Source organism: Lissotriton helveticus, chromosome 2_1 (genome assembly GCF_964261635.1).
Source record: "Lissotriton helveticus chromosome 2_1, aLisHel1.1, whole genome shotgun sequence".
NCBI lineage: Eukaryota > Metazoa > Chordata > Amphibia > Caudata > Salamandridae > Lissotriton > Lissotriton helveticus.
Window position 1 is genome coordinate 513,021,624 of NC_136059.1, and position 14,174 is coordinate 513,035,797.

General features: G+C 43.3%; 1 protein-coding gene across 1 annotated transcript in view; it reads right to left on the reverse strand.

Moving 5' to 3' along the window:
* Positions 1 to 1,711: 1,711 nt before the first annotated feature.
* The window catches only part of LOC144820131 (A disintegrin and metalloproteinase with thrombospondin motifs 6), a 463,746-nt gene continuing 451,283 nt past the window's right edge, over positions 1,712 to 14,174 (reverse strand). Inside the window, exon 14 of the mRNA XM_078677765.1 lies at positions 1,712 to 4,125. Coding sequence (XP_078533891.1) covers positions 4,016 to 4,125 — 110 coding nt within the window. The 3' untranslated portion in view covers positions 1,712 to 4,015. The remainder of the gene's footprint in view (positions 4,126 to 14,174) is intronic.

Consider the following 14,174-nt stretch of genomic DNA (forward strand, 5'->3'; position numbering starts at 1 on the left):
AGGGGAAATAACCGTGCCGTTGGCCTTCGCCTCTTCCGCCATGTCGAGGATCTTCGTGGTGGGCCCAACCGCGTCCAACAATTTATCCTGGCACGACCTCCAGGAACGGTCAATGCCCTTACGCGGGTCCTTCATAAACTTTGCGAGGAAGGTGGCCATCTTTGCGTCTAACTCGGGCGTCAGGGCCACCTTACCCTTCAGCGTGGGCCTTGGACACTCCCCTCGCAGACATCCCCTGGCTTCTTTCTCCAAAGGTTTACGCAGGCGACCTGCCACGAACTTTGCCACCGTGTCCACCGGCGTCCAGGCGGCGGACCGCGGATGCATAATCTCATCCGGGTCCAATATGCCGGAACTGTCCCGGGGTACCTCTGCGGCCGAGCCCGAGGGGCGCCAAGAGCGCACCAACTCTCCATCGGCATCCGTGTTGGGGGAATACACCCCCGGAGACGGAGGTGCGGTCTCCGAAATTACCGAGGGCTCAGGGCCCAAAAGTGGCGCAGGGGGAACAGCAGTCGCCTTGGCTAAAAAAGCGTCCCTGAGACGCTCAAAGGCGCCTCTGTCCACCCCTTGCCCCCCTTCCGGTGCCCCCTCCCTGCAGGGTTTCTTCAGGGCAGGAGGGCCCTCACCTGAGGGGCCCGGGAGACCAGCTGGAGCTCCCAAATGGGCCTGCACAAGCTTTGCGCATTCCTCAACAATGCGCGCTGACAGGCGGTCCTCCATGGGACCCACCACCTCAGTCACGCAGCGATAAATAGAGCTGTCAACTGCCTGATAAAACTCCTCATCCTGTAAGTAGGAGTGGGGCTTCTCCTCAAAGTAATCGCCTTGCTCCATGGCTGCCACGTTAAGAACAAAGATTCCCACAAAAAACTGCGCCTTAAGTCTTACCCCCTCAGAGGGTGTCAGGTAATAAAGATATGGGCAGGCAATCAGGCTGCAATCACTTTTTGGGCCAAACACACTGGCAGGTAGGGCTGCACTAACCCCCCAACGCGCTGACCCTCCACACGGGGACCGGGCCTGTCCACCCCCAATGCACGTCTAACCACAATCACAAGTGCACACTCGCCTATCGGCGTTCACCGCGGACTCCGCCGCAAAATACAGACCCCGCAGGGCGTAAGTAGGTTAATTGGGGCCAAATACGGACCCGGAGCACCGGGCATAGCAAGGGTGGTGAGGGCAAAGCTCCGTCGCAGACCGTCTCCTCAGCGCGGCTCCCCAGAGTGAAGGGAAGCGCGCCGAGGAGCCGGCGAGACGTTCGAGCACCCTCTGGCGGGTGCTCTCATCACCGCACCGCCGCCGGGACAAGAGTCGCGAAAGGAGCGAAACCGCTCCCGCGACTAAGGGCTCTGTACGGAAAAAACCGCAACTAATGCACAATCAGAGCCCAAAATAACCCTCGTCCCTCTCATGGACGGCAACACAGTACAATAGACCCCTAAAAATGGGAACAATAAAAAACACAACTGACGGCTGAGTGAGCAGCGAAGAAAAAGAGGAGGAAGGTTGAGGAAGGACTGGCTATCATACCTGGTGTGGACATAATAGAAGGACTAATGTTGTGGATGTGGGGACAAGCTCATGGGAGTTGTAGTTCATCCTGGACTTACAAGTTTTATTTCTGAGTTTTTGCAATTTGAGCATTGATTGGAGCTTTTCTAAGGCTGCTGTGTTTTTGTATGTGTAATAAAAGCGAAGGAAGAAAAGCATAATCTGAAGCCTCCGGTCCTGACATAGAATCCAGATTTACAGCACCAATGATGGGAAAAAGAATGTCTTATACACATGCTAAGTAGCCTGTATTACAGCTAAAGCGGGGTACAGTAGTAAGAGTTGATGTTGATATTTTTCTATTTCTATAGCACCAAAAGCACCTAGAAATACACGTGTGGCCTGGTGGAGACAAGGCATTGATCTGCAGAAATCGGAAATTCTGAAAACACACCTTTTCCACTTCCATGCTTCGGCGTGGAAGGGGCCCAACAGCACTATGTCAAGCCGGTCATTGTCACATTCCAAAGTTCAATGTTTCTCCACCACTGAGCTCAAACAGCGAGTGCTAGATCAAAATTTTGGAAACCTGTGTTATAATGGTCAGCAGTGAAAAATGTTTGGCATACAGTGCTATAGCTTAAGAACATTCGTCAGCAATATATAGATACTTTAGGCTCTAATCATTTATATTTGAATCTACAATTTTGATTGCGAACTTGAACCTCTCAAAGAGGCTATTTTGCTAAGACTCGACTCTGTCATCATTAGTGTGTGCCAAAAACTCTGAAAACCCAGCTTCTAGGCCTAACCACAGTATTTTACACAGATTGTAGAAATATTTTTTGTTATATATTTAAAAGAAACACAATTAACACAGGTCCCTCTCCTTCTTTCCCCGGTTTCACATTACTTACAAAATGTAATGAATGTAACAGTCTTTCTTGTTCAGATACTACAATCTTTTAAAAATTGACAGTTCTGTTGCAAGACTAACATATTTCTTACAAAGTGTCAATTGATTTCAGTCATACCTAGAGGTGTTATAAGCAAGCAGTGCACAGCTGCACTACAACACACAATATAGGAGAATATTTGGATATAGATGTAAATCCAACAGCATTCTGCTACACTGTGCACACATTTTTAAGGCCTGGAATTCCATGTGAATATCGGCTTTCTTTTTCTTCTTGAGGTTTGCTTTTGTTAATGGGTGTCGGCCGTAAAGTTGTACACATTTTGTGCTTGGAATTTACGCAGCTTAAGTTGGCTTGTTCTCACTTGTGCCCTCACTGCAGAGCACTGTACTGATAACAATGTGCTGAGTAGGTGTTCGGTCTACAGCATATAACTAAAAGCCCCACACATGTTTTTCTTAAATTCTTTAGTTCTTCACCCTGTCCATTTCTCTAAGCTCACATGGAGCTCGCACTAAAATGCACAATCCCCATCTAAGTCACACTGAAAATGCATGCACACTCGCTCAGAAAGCGCATGCCTTCTCTACACATTCAAGATTCAACAGCAAAAAGAGTGCATATTTGTTCACAAGATGGGAACAATGGGCTGGTTTCTTACCGGTGCGCATTTACTTGTGTCTTTGAACTGTATCCTGTAGCCAAAGTTGACAAAGGAGTAAGGATGAATGAATGAAGTGTAAGCCCTGTAAAGTTTCAAGTCATTTTGCGGCAAATAATGTAAACAGCAGTGAGCTAGGAAGGGTGGAGCTCTGCAGCTCACATGGTCTCCTTTTCTGATGGCAACCTGAACTTGTCTAGTAGAAAGGTCCTTTGCCATTTACCTCCACGGAAAGCTAGCTAACTTGCGATGCAGGCACACTCACAGTAACTGATGCAGTACGTGCTCCAAACCCCAGATTATTCTGGCTACGACAACTCAGAATATGGCTCACAGCAGTTCCAGAAAACATGGATAAATCCTTACAAAACCTACTGGAATGAACAAAATACATTTTTTATGCTTGATTTACAGTTGCTTCTTAAATAACATTTTAAAGCCTATCTTATAATTTAAATGGTGGTGCCATTTAGTGAGATAAAATAGTTAATACTATTTTTTAACTATAACTTGATTTGTTTACTCTTTAGTTCCAAAGTCGTAACAGCAACATTTTACACATTTCTTTAAATACAAATGGATTCAGTGTCATTGTTAGGTCCATAAAAACAAATATTCCAATGGTCGAAGGATAGTGAGCAATCGATTGGATTTACTTGAAAGAAATAAATCGTTCAATGGTTCGGTGGTCTATATGTCTCGTCTGCATTTTCCAATTTGGCATTCACTCCTTATATTGTGTCCAGCACGTTGGATGAATAAATCTCACTTCACAGAAGTTAAATATTAATGAAATCCCGTCAGCAGAGGCTGAGCAGTGGTTGAGTGTTCCACAGGGTAATGCATAAGCAAGGACGTCCACTTTCTTTCTTGGAGTGCCTGTCTTTGATAGACACATTTCCGCACTGGAAGAACAAGGCTTTTTGTCGCTTGGTGTGGTTCAGTGTGCTTGGCAGGTCTTGCAACACATCTGCCTGAAGTATGCACGACTGCAAAACTTGAACTTCAGCACCAGTGGGCAATATGCCACTTTGTTCACATCTTTGCACTCTGGAGAAGTAAGGCACAACATGGAGAATGATTAGAAAAAAACAGGAAGACATAAACAAGTCCCAGCACAGAAAAGAGACAATTGGGCTTGGGTGTACTTTAGCTGCTCTCATGATATATTGCTTAAATTGCTTAACAATGTAGGTTAGTCTTGTTATAAGTAGCAAGTTACTCTTCTTTTATCGAGACTCATTTGTAAAACTTACTAATAAAATGAATAAAGTAATCCCAAGCATGTCTAATTTGTTAGAGCACCGTGGAATCACACCAGTTTTTAAATGTGAGCTCTGTTTACGGTCTGTAACCTTCTGCTGAAAATAACACACTCGCCCGTACGATTCCTGTTTTAAGAAACTCATAAGGAAATCCTCTAGGCCATGAGAGGAACCAGAACTTGCTGATCTGCTTTAACGTGGTTTCCCATCACGGGGTAAGCATCACGCGGTGCTTTACCTCTCTAGTTCGCTGTTCCGAATTGTTAATCCTGTCGGCATGCCTCCCAATTTGTTACAACTAAGTGAAGCTGGACAGATAAAAGCAAAACAACTGCATTTGATTAAACTAGTGCACTAGGAGAAAACGTGTTGTGTGACTGAGAACATTTACTTTCACATATGGCCCTGATGCTCCAAACAATAAGGGACTAATCTACAAAGCTCTCTGATTTATCAGGACATGCAAGGAGCACATTTTGAAGGTTAGAAAGTCCGATGACATAAGCGTTGGTTTCAACAAAAGCTATTGTTATTCATATATTCATATTTTTAAAAATCATACTGTTGAAAATGTAGCTTTATATTCAAAGAATTATTTGATAGATTTAGTTGTCCAAAATATTTTTCTTTTCACTTTAGTGTTTTTAAAATGGGGTTACCCCTCATACTTTTATACCCTTATTGCCCTGCTTCCTCTCTTCTTAGTCTCACAATACCCCATGCTAAAGGTTTGCTACTGTGCCCGACAACTGGTGTCTCTCCTTTAGCCTACTGACAAGAAAATCCCTTCACATTCCTGCCTTCTTTCATTCCTCCATCATCCATCTACTGTCACAGTCTTGTGAAGATATATCTTCCTGAGTGCCTTATATGATTGCACCCGCTGGCCAGTCCTTGTTCACCCCATGCTTTTATCTCCCTGGTAATGTGCAATCATGTGCTGAAGCTTCAAACGCCTCCATACAACAATTTAAATTCGGAAGCATGGTAGAAGAAAGGCAATACAAGATTATAGCCTCCAAACAACATTTTAATTCGGAAGCATGGTAGAGGAAAGGCAATACAAGATTACAGATCTCAGGGAGCCGAACGGAGAGAAGGTGAAAGGGATTATGGATTGCACTGGGTGGTGTATCCAGACTTACTATGGAGGGAATGAAGGTTCAGGCATAATTGTACTATTACTGAAGACACTCATTATACATGGAAATGGTTATAAGTCAAACATCCATACAAAGAGACCTAAAAGAACGCCTCATTTTGTAAATTTCTATATTTGCAGTGCAGCTATATCTCGTTTGACTCCATATATTTTAACAGAGTTAGTGAAATAGGCTTATTGTTTATTAAACCAAAACAATGTGAGCTGCAAATAGAGGGCAAGACAGATGGAAACCAATGAAGAAAAGCAGCTAGACACTTACACTAACAGCTCGATGAACAAAGAGATAACACAATATTTGATTTGGCTTGTTCAGACTTCGGTCAAGATTTAGAACCTTATTCCAAATCTCTCTGTGGAGCTGTGATGATTAAAGAGCACATTGTAAATTGGCTATTTGACTTTTTCCACTCAACAGGACCGTCTGTGCATGGTAACATTGGAACGAACATTTATAGTCACGGAACGAACATTTATAGTCACATTTATTTTCTTTAATTTGACTGTGTAACTACACAGTTATTAAAAAATTAATGTATCCACTACTATCGCTTTATATTGCAGTTTGGTGATTTGAGTTACCTAGAAGGGAATACTTATAGAAAGATGGGATTGTGGAGCGCGATACTCTGGAGGGTGTGCAACATAACACTCTTTTTAGATACTTTTTAAAGAAACAATAGGCCAGGAAACTCATCTTTTGCCAAGCCAGATATAACATTTCTCTTGGTAAACCTGTCAGAGCCAATCTGTGAGCTGTCTCCTTGCTTTTTATTCAGGAGCCCTGCAATAAGGACACCAGATAGTCAAAATAACGTCAGTGCTTGTAAACATGAAACAAGGTACTGTAAATATGTAATGTACAGGGTGAATTGATAACTCAGTTTTCTGAAAAACAACTAACCTACATACTTCCTTTTCAGGGTGGAGGGCAGATTTCAGTCCTGTTTTCAATAGAATACCACTCAATCGATATGGTCATATCCTGGACTTTAATCAGCTCCTTTTTAGGTCTCGCCTAAGCAGCCCATGCGCTGTCTCATCCAGAGATGCTGTATGAAGTATAGCGGGGAAGCTCCGCCCACTTTCCGGCCATATTTTTGATTGGCTTCAATCCTAAATTCTGCAATGTGATTGATGTTTAGCTTGTTACTCCTGCCTCCTCACGGCTATGTCGTCATTTATTTCCTTCCAAAGCTTTCGCCCCCTTTACTTAAAAAACAGTTTTGTCCCCCTGCCTCTCCCCATTCCCTCCCGTAGTCTGTGACTTCTAGGACCACCACCACCTCCCCACCCACTTCCGTTCGTGCCTTATTTCACGTCCACACTTACGATGAAAATGCAATAGGCCTCGCGTAAAGACGAGTTCTGTTGCATTTTCAATGCTTGTTTGTTGCATGATTGGTGGGTGAATTTGCACTCTTTGTCTCGCATGCGCGCGATGCCGTACAGCGTACGCATCGTATTCTCTGGTCCATAACCCAAGAACACCTTATTGTTCACTGAGACTTTCTGTCTCTGTTGCAGTAGGACAAGAAGATAAATCAAAGGTGTAAACTATGCACTACAATTTTGCACAGAAGAGTGAGTGGATGGTTGGATGGCTAGATGAATGGATGAATGCAAGAAGGGGGCAAGGGCAGTGAGTAGGGGCAAGAGCAGTGCGTAGAGGCAAGAGTAATCTGGTGAGACAGGGGAGGTGAAAGGAGAGATGTCAGTAAAGGGGTAGTACAGATTATAATAGTAGGAGAAGTCCACTAGTGTATGTGTATAACATTGAGGATACCTATGAAGTTTGCGCTGGTGAGCGCCTCGGAGACAGACTGGTCATTTGCATAGAGCTTTAGGCTCTGTTCGGCTCCCCGATATTGTGTCTGCTGCTCATGCTCACCATACTGCCAAGCTTCTTTCTCCTGAGTATTGGCGCGGCTGACCTACAGTAGCTTGAAGGAGCTATGGCAGCACAGAGGGTTAATATCCCTGTTGCAAATAATGTGTATCATGCAGATCACAAAGTGCATATAGTTCAAATAGATCAGAGCTTTTGTCAGGGAGATCCATGTTACTAGCAGTATAGATGTTAAAATCCTAACATGGAACAGTGAACTAATAACTGTCCTTAAAGAGCTGCATGCAAGCTGCAAGGTATAGATTAGAGCATTATGTTTTTTTTCCCTCTGTCTTTCATTATTCTAATGTTTCAAAAAGGGTTCATTTTGGTAAAAAAAAATAATCTTATTATTAAATGTTACTCACAACCATGGGGTTATGTTATAAATTCTGAATCTGTACTTCTCCAGACCAAGCATTCTTAAACTATATTGTCTACCGGTACGGATGACATGTCACTCCTACACCTTGTAGTCTTCTGGCTTATGTAACATTGTACTAGTCCCGTTAAAAAGTTAAACCCCCCTACCTGTACTTCCCTCTTTCTCCCAGTTTCCTCTCCCTATTTTCCATTCTTTCTTCTTCTTTTTCTCCCTGCCCCTCCCCCTCTCTGTTTTCTCCCTTGGATTTGGGCCCTATTGTTATACTGTTTCGTATAATTGCTTAAATCAAATGCATAGAACTAAAGATACTAATCACAAATTGATGAATCGAATAACAGGAATCGTACATGAGGATGAACTCCGTCGCCTATGTAACGTTATTAGTAATTTGGTTTTGCATAATAATGCCCTTTTCTACTCCCTATCTTTCATTCTTTTACCCATCTCTTTCCCTCTCCCCTTCTTTTCATCTCTTTTTTTTTCCCTTCTCCCTCTTTCCTTTCTTTCCTAACCTGTCCCGTCTTAACGCAACTACCCAACCACCCTTTTTTTACACGTTATTGTTGCCACAAATGATTAATTACGTACTAAACGCTTGTTTGAAAACATCATGTAAATATGGCTCATGAATATTCGTTTTGCCTGATACTACATCAGTACTATGCCATATAATGGTTCTCTTGTAAATATCAGAATTTTTCCATTCGTGCAAATATTGTGAATAATTTTTTGAATTGCACTACAATACCCATAATGCCACATTAAGACCACATGGGTGTATAAATGAGTGCAAGATAGGAAGGACTCACTGACCGTGAGCAAGGCCGTGGAGGCTGAAACGCGTTAGTTGAGCTTTGTTAAATAAATACATTTTTGAAATATATCTCTTCAAGAGTGCCGCGTCATTGGTGGAATATAGTCTTCTGGCTAATGTAACATTTCCTAAACACTGATTTACACACATATGATTGATTATCTCTGACACCCTAAACTGCCATAGATGGTGCTATATAATTAATCAAACACATCTGAAAGAGAGAGTGGTTATGGAGACTTGAGGGGACACTGTTAAAGGGTGGTAGTGAGGGAGTCTGTGGGGGGCGCCAACAAACATTGTCGCACAGGGCGCCACCTGTACTAAAGCCGGCCCTGCCTGATCGTTCAGGCACTAAATCGTTAAGGGTCACTCTTTACAATGGTTGGAATAACGGAGACGTGGGTGGGAAAGTAGAAATAGCTAAAACCACTCCATTATTTTAAAGGATATTTATTACCAATTCCAGGGATCTTAGAAAAGAAGATTACAAAAACAAATGCACCTCTACTTCTCTCCTAAGTATGTACGGAGATGCAATGTGCGCCTCAATAAAGGAGAAGGCCCCGTTCTGTGCCGGTGAGGCCATTGTTGGGAACCTCCGGAAGTCTGTAAAGTCCTACATTTGGGAACTGTTTGGGGGCCCACGGTGGAGTGCGGGGTGGCGAAACTCACAAAATGGCTACCAACAACGTGGGGGGTGATCCGCTCTGCACCGACGAACCTTGCTGGCCGGATTGCGCGGAGGCCTGGGCGTGTGCTCGAGCGCCCCCGCTCGGAGATGTCCTGGACGCCTTGATGTCCTTGTACGCTGTTTTGGCCCCCGGTGCTTCTCCCGACCCCATGCGGCCCGCCGCCATTTTGGGTCGTCGCTCTTTCATGCACCCCTGTCGTCCTGATGCCTCCATTGCTTTGCCCCCTTCGGCTGCGCCAGGAGTTGCTGTTGCTGTTCTTTGGCCGCTTGATGGGCCGGTGGCTTTTGAACCTCCGCTTTCTCACCGCCCGGACTTCGAGGACTTGCACACGACGCGGAGATCTGCTCCTTCCCGGACAATTGGGAACTACGATGGACCGCTGTTTGCTCCCGCTTCGATGGATTCGAGCTTTTGTCCTGGTGGGGTACCTTTGCATTGTCGAACTGCGAAACTGGACTCCGGCTTGCTTTTGCTTGCCCTGTCGTTGCTGCTACAATTGACTTGCTTCATTGACTTTTTGTATTCCATTAGTATGGTGGCTCTCCCTACTCTACATCACTGCCGTAACCCTGGTCAACATTACGATTATTCTGTGCTGGGTGGTCCACTTCATGTTATCCTTCATTGGGTTGGTTTCGTGATTAGGAAGGGCTGGGGGTAAGTTGCAAGACACTGATAGACTGCTGGTTTACCTGTCTGTTGCACTGATGCTTGTACTCTCGACATTGTGAAACGTTAAAATTTACCCCCCTCCCCCCCCTGCGGGTTTTTGCTGTATGTGAAGGTGTAGCACTGATTTGATAATTATTCATTTGCTGGTCGGGGGAGGGTCGTAGCCGAGTGTGTTTGTTCATATCCTCTGGCTCCTCCCTCACATCTTATTTTTGTTTCATATTCCCTTTCCTCCCCTTTTTTTGTCTCCTTATTCTACTTTCTTTCTTTACTATATTTCGGGTTTCGGATTAGGGCGACAGGCACGCTGTTTGGAGGGTAGGCCGTAGCCTTCTGCAGGGGTGCGGGGTGGGACGGGTGGGCGGGGCCTTTCAGATGTTTTTTTTTTTCGGTTCTATGGCCCTTTTCTATCCCTTTATAACGGTGCCGCTTCTGTCCTCGCTTCTCTGGCATGAGTGGGTTGGGGTCTGTCGCTATGCCACTTTTATCTGTTTCGATGCTCCGTCGCGACTGCCATACCCTTCTTTTCGCCAGCTCTCTACTTTCTTCTGTATTATTAGCCGCGGGATGCCTGGCCCGGGGTGGCGCCCATCTTGCACGATTGTGTTTCTCCTTTTATATTTCTTTTTCTCTGTTCCTCCTTCTTCCCCTTTCCCTGTTCTTGCCCTTATTGGTTTCCTCCCCTCTGTTTCCCCCCTATTTTTCCCCTTTCCCTCCCCCCCCCCCTCCCCTTCCCTCCCCCCCCCCCTTTTTCCCCAGGCTCGTATGGTGAGTAGGTTTCGATCGTGCAGTTTATCTGCTCCCCTTGCCTTCGTTGGCGTGTTATTGGGTGGGGGGCGTGAGATGCTGGTAATACTTGTATGCTTATCTACTATATTTTGCGTTTGTTTTGTGCTACGACCGACTCGTGTCTTCACGTCCCCCCTCCCTTCCCCCTCCTCTTCCCATTTTGGCGAGGGTGTATTTTTGTTTATTGGTTTTTCCGTATTTTATGAATCTGCCATGAGCCTTTTCCCCTATTATAAAATGGACCTCATTGATCCTGATATTGGGCCGTTAATGTCGCTTGTCCTTTCCTTAGCATTGTTTCAAATATGTTTGCCTGCCTGCCAGCTGGCCTTGTGTTGCTTATTTTGACTTTTGCTAATTTTAATTGTGGCTGGCCGGATTGGTTGTGGGCCCACGCTTGTCTATCCTGTTGATGCAAATAAAGGTTTTCAAAAAAAAAAATTGTTTTAAAAAAATAAAGGAGAAGGCACAACAGGCAGCAAACACCTGTGCAGCACTGTAAGGGCAAAAGTCGGCAGTTTTTGCACCAGTTATGCAATCCTGCCAGGTTTTAATATTTCCCTTAATGCCTCCTATATTATTAGGGTAAATCCATGCCGACACTTATCTAATGGACCAACAGGGTATACCCAATTCACTGTTCCCATGCAAGGCATTGGCTTCTTCTGTGAAAAGGAAGACCTCACACATGACCCGCTGCTATGTTTTTTGAGTGGAAATCAACCCCCTTATCTTCTATAGGGATACTGGCTCATGGGTGAACTAAATATATTTGGGGAGCAGTGTGGCTTTGCACTAGGGACAAGGTCTAGTGCTCCCCCATGGATAATTCACTATCTTGTAAAGGGAACACGTTCTCATTACCCTTGAGCGTACACGGATACCACAGAAGCTAGTGTAAGTGTGGTGTGTGGATCAAAGTGGTATGTGTGACTTGATGGCAGAAGTGCAGAGTCGTTACTATCTAACTGGCTGACTGGACACAGTGAGAAGTTTTTAAACCTAAAAGTACCTTAGAGGCCCCAATATCACATAAGACGTTGGATCTCTTTGAATCACTTGTACAGAAAGATTTAAGAAAATTTAACTTCAGAAAGAAACAAAACATGCCTTGTAATCTGAGTAGAGCTGAAAAAAGTACCTTATCCCAACTGGCAAAAAGAACAGAAATAACGTTTCAAAAAGCTGACAAGGGAGGATCTCTTGTGTTAATGGATACTAAATTCTACGAAATGAAAGTCAATATGCATGTGAATGACACCAATGTATATATGCCTTTGGATCAAGAGCCCACTGTTAAAATATCTAAGCTTCTTCAACAATTGGTTGATAAGGTATTAGATATGGAATGATCAATAAAAACATAGCTAAATATCTAATAGCTAAATATCTAATCACTAAATTTCCACGCAGGCCAAAACTTTATATGTTGCTGAAAGTCCATAAAAATTTGTTTGACCCACCCTTCTGACCCATAGAGTTGGGATGTGGATCTCTTTTTGAACAAGTTGGCAAATTCATTGATCACTTTCTCCAACCACATATATACAAGATACTGCAGATTTCATTAAAAAACTTGAGAGGTTAATTTTTATACCTAATAAGGAATATATACTCTGCACAATTGACGTTGTATCTGTGTATACATCCATAGCCCATTCTGTAGATCTTGAAGCTCTAGAATGGTTATTACTCCGTCATTCAGTGTTTTTGTCTTTCCAAATGTTTTTCTTTGTAGTGTTCGGCAATCTAATGTATTCATTGAATGACAGATTTCCAATAAATTGAATTATTGTCTTGAAACAACTTCTGGACTACATATTCTCGACTTTAGCTTTGAAAAAAACGCAATGAGTCTGTCTCTGAATGATATAACCATTATATCCTTTTTTACACTGACAGTTGAGGAGTTTCATCCCTCCTACTTCATTGCAGGGCTGTGAGGACTGAGCCACTCCAGGTAAATTAGATTTTCATTAAGCATATCTAAATTCAGTCTATTCTGGAGGACCAGGAATTTCCATGACTTCTCTGAGTCTTGGGAACCGCTTTTTCGAGAGAAGGGAATATGGAAGAATAGCACCTTAAGCACAAACCAGAAATTCTGTAGGGGCATATCAAATGTTCAAGCTACACCAGCTCCATTTCATCAACTATGGAAAGCTGGCAAAACACCAGAGACAGGGAATTCTATACAAGAACTACATCATGAATTAAAATATCCATTGTTTCATAACATTGGCAAGAGTAAATAGCTTGTCAAAGCAAACCAGTGATATTTGTAAGCATGAGCTGCTTAAGGGCATGAGAATAAACGAAAATAAGTTACTTACATGTAACTGCGGTTATCCAGCATTGGTATCTTTCATGGATTCGCATGCCTGAATCATTCCCAGTCGTCGAGATGGGAGTCCCAGGGTAAAATATTCAAGCAGTGCTTTAAAAGCTTCATAGGCTACAATGGCTTTAAGCCATGTCAGCAGTAGCCTACCTATGTCCGTTAAAAAAAAAAAAAAAAAAAAACTAATGTTGGAACACAGCTAATCAGCTGTCAGCACCCTCTAAAACACTCTCAGCAGAGGCAGGTTCTCTCAGATTTTCTAAGCACAAGTGGGAAGTAAGAATCCCATAAATTAAGGAGAACTACATCTACAGGGAGGAGGGTAGGTTGCATGTTAATCTATGAAAGATACCAATACTGGATAACAGCAGTTACAGGTAAGTAACTTATTTTCTTATCCAGTATTGGGGTATCTTTCATAGATTCACATGCCTGAATCAGAATAGCAAGCAGTATCCAGAATCATACTGTCGTTAGCGGAAGAAGGGGGACATGTAAATCATAACCCCTCAAGTTACTGAAATATAACAGAGACATTTGTAATCATGTAAATACAATTTTAATTTCTGGAAAGCTTTAAAAAGATGCCTAGAAACAAAACAGGAAACCTTAACATACAATACTACTTAAGATGTATCCAATGACATGTTTAGTAGAATAAAATAATAGAATATTTAAGATCCTGTTGAACTTCCAGCATCATACAAAAACTTACATTAGATACAGATAGCAAGCACAGTTATGTATGTTAAGTAGGATATATATGTTTCCTCTTTTATAAAACAAAGAGGCCCACATTAATTTAAGAGGTGACGCAGTGCACTTGGCCCACAGCTGCATCCTCACATTGAGTAGATTGGAGACAGTAATGATGCATAAAAGTGTGGACACTTTTACATGTCGCAGCACAGCATATCTTTTCTAATGTTACTCCAGCGAACAGAGCTGCCGATGTAGAAACTGTCTTAGTGGAATGCTCTTTAGTTCTTCTTGTTGAAGGCTTGTTAGCCTTGTCATGGCAGAATTGGTTTGCAGAAGAGACCCATCTGGCAACCGTGGCTTTAGTTTCTGCTGTTCCTTCTCTGCCT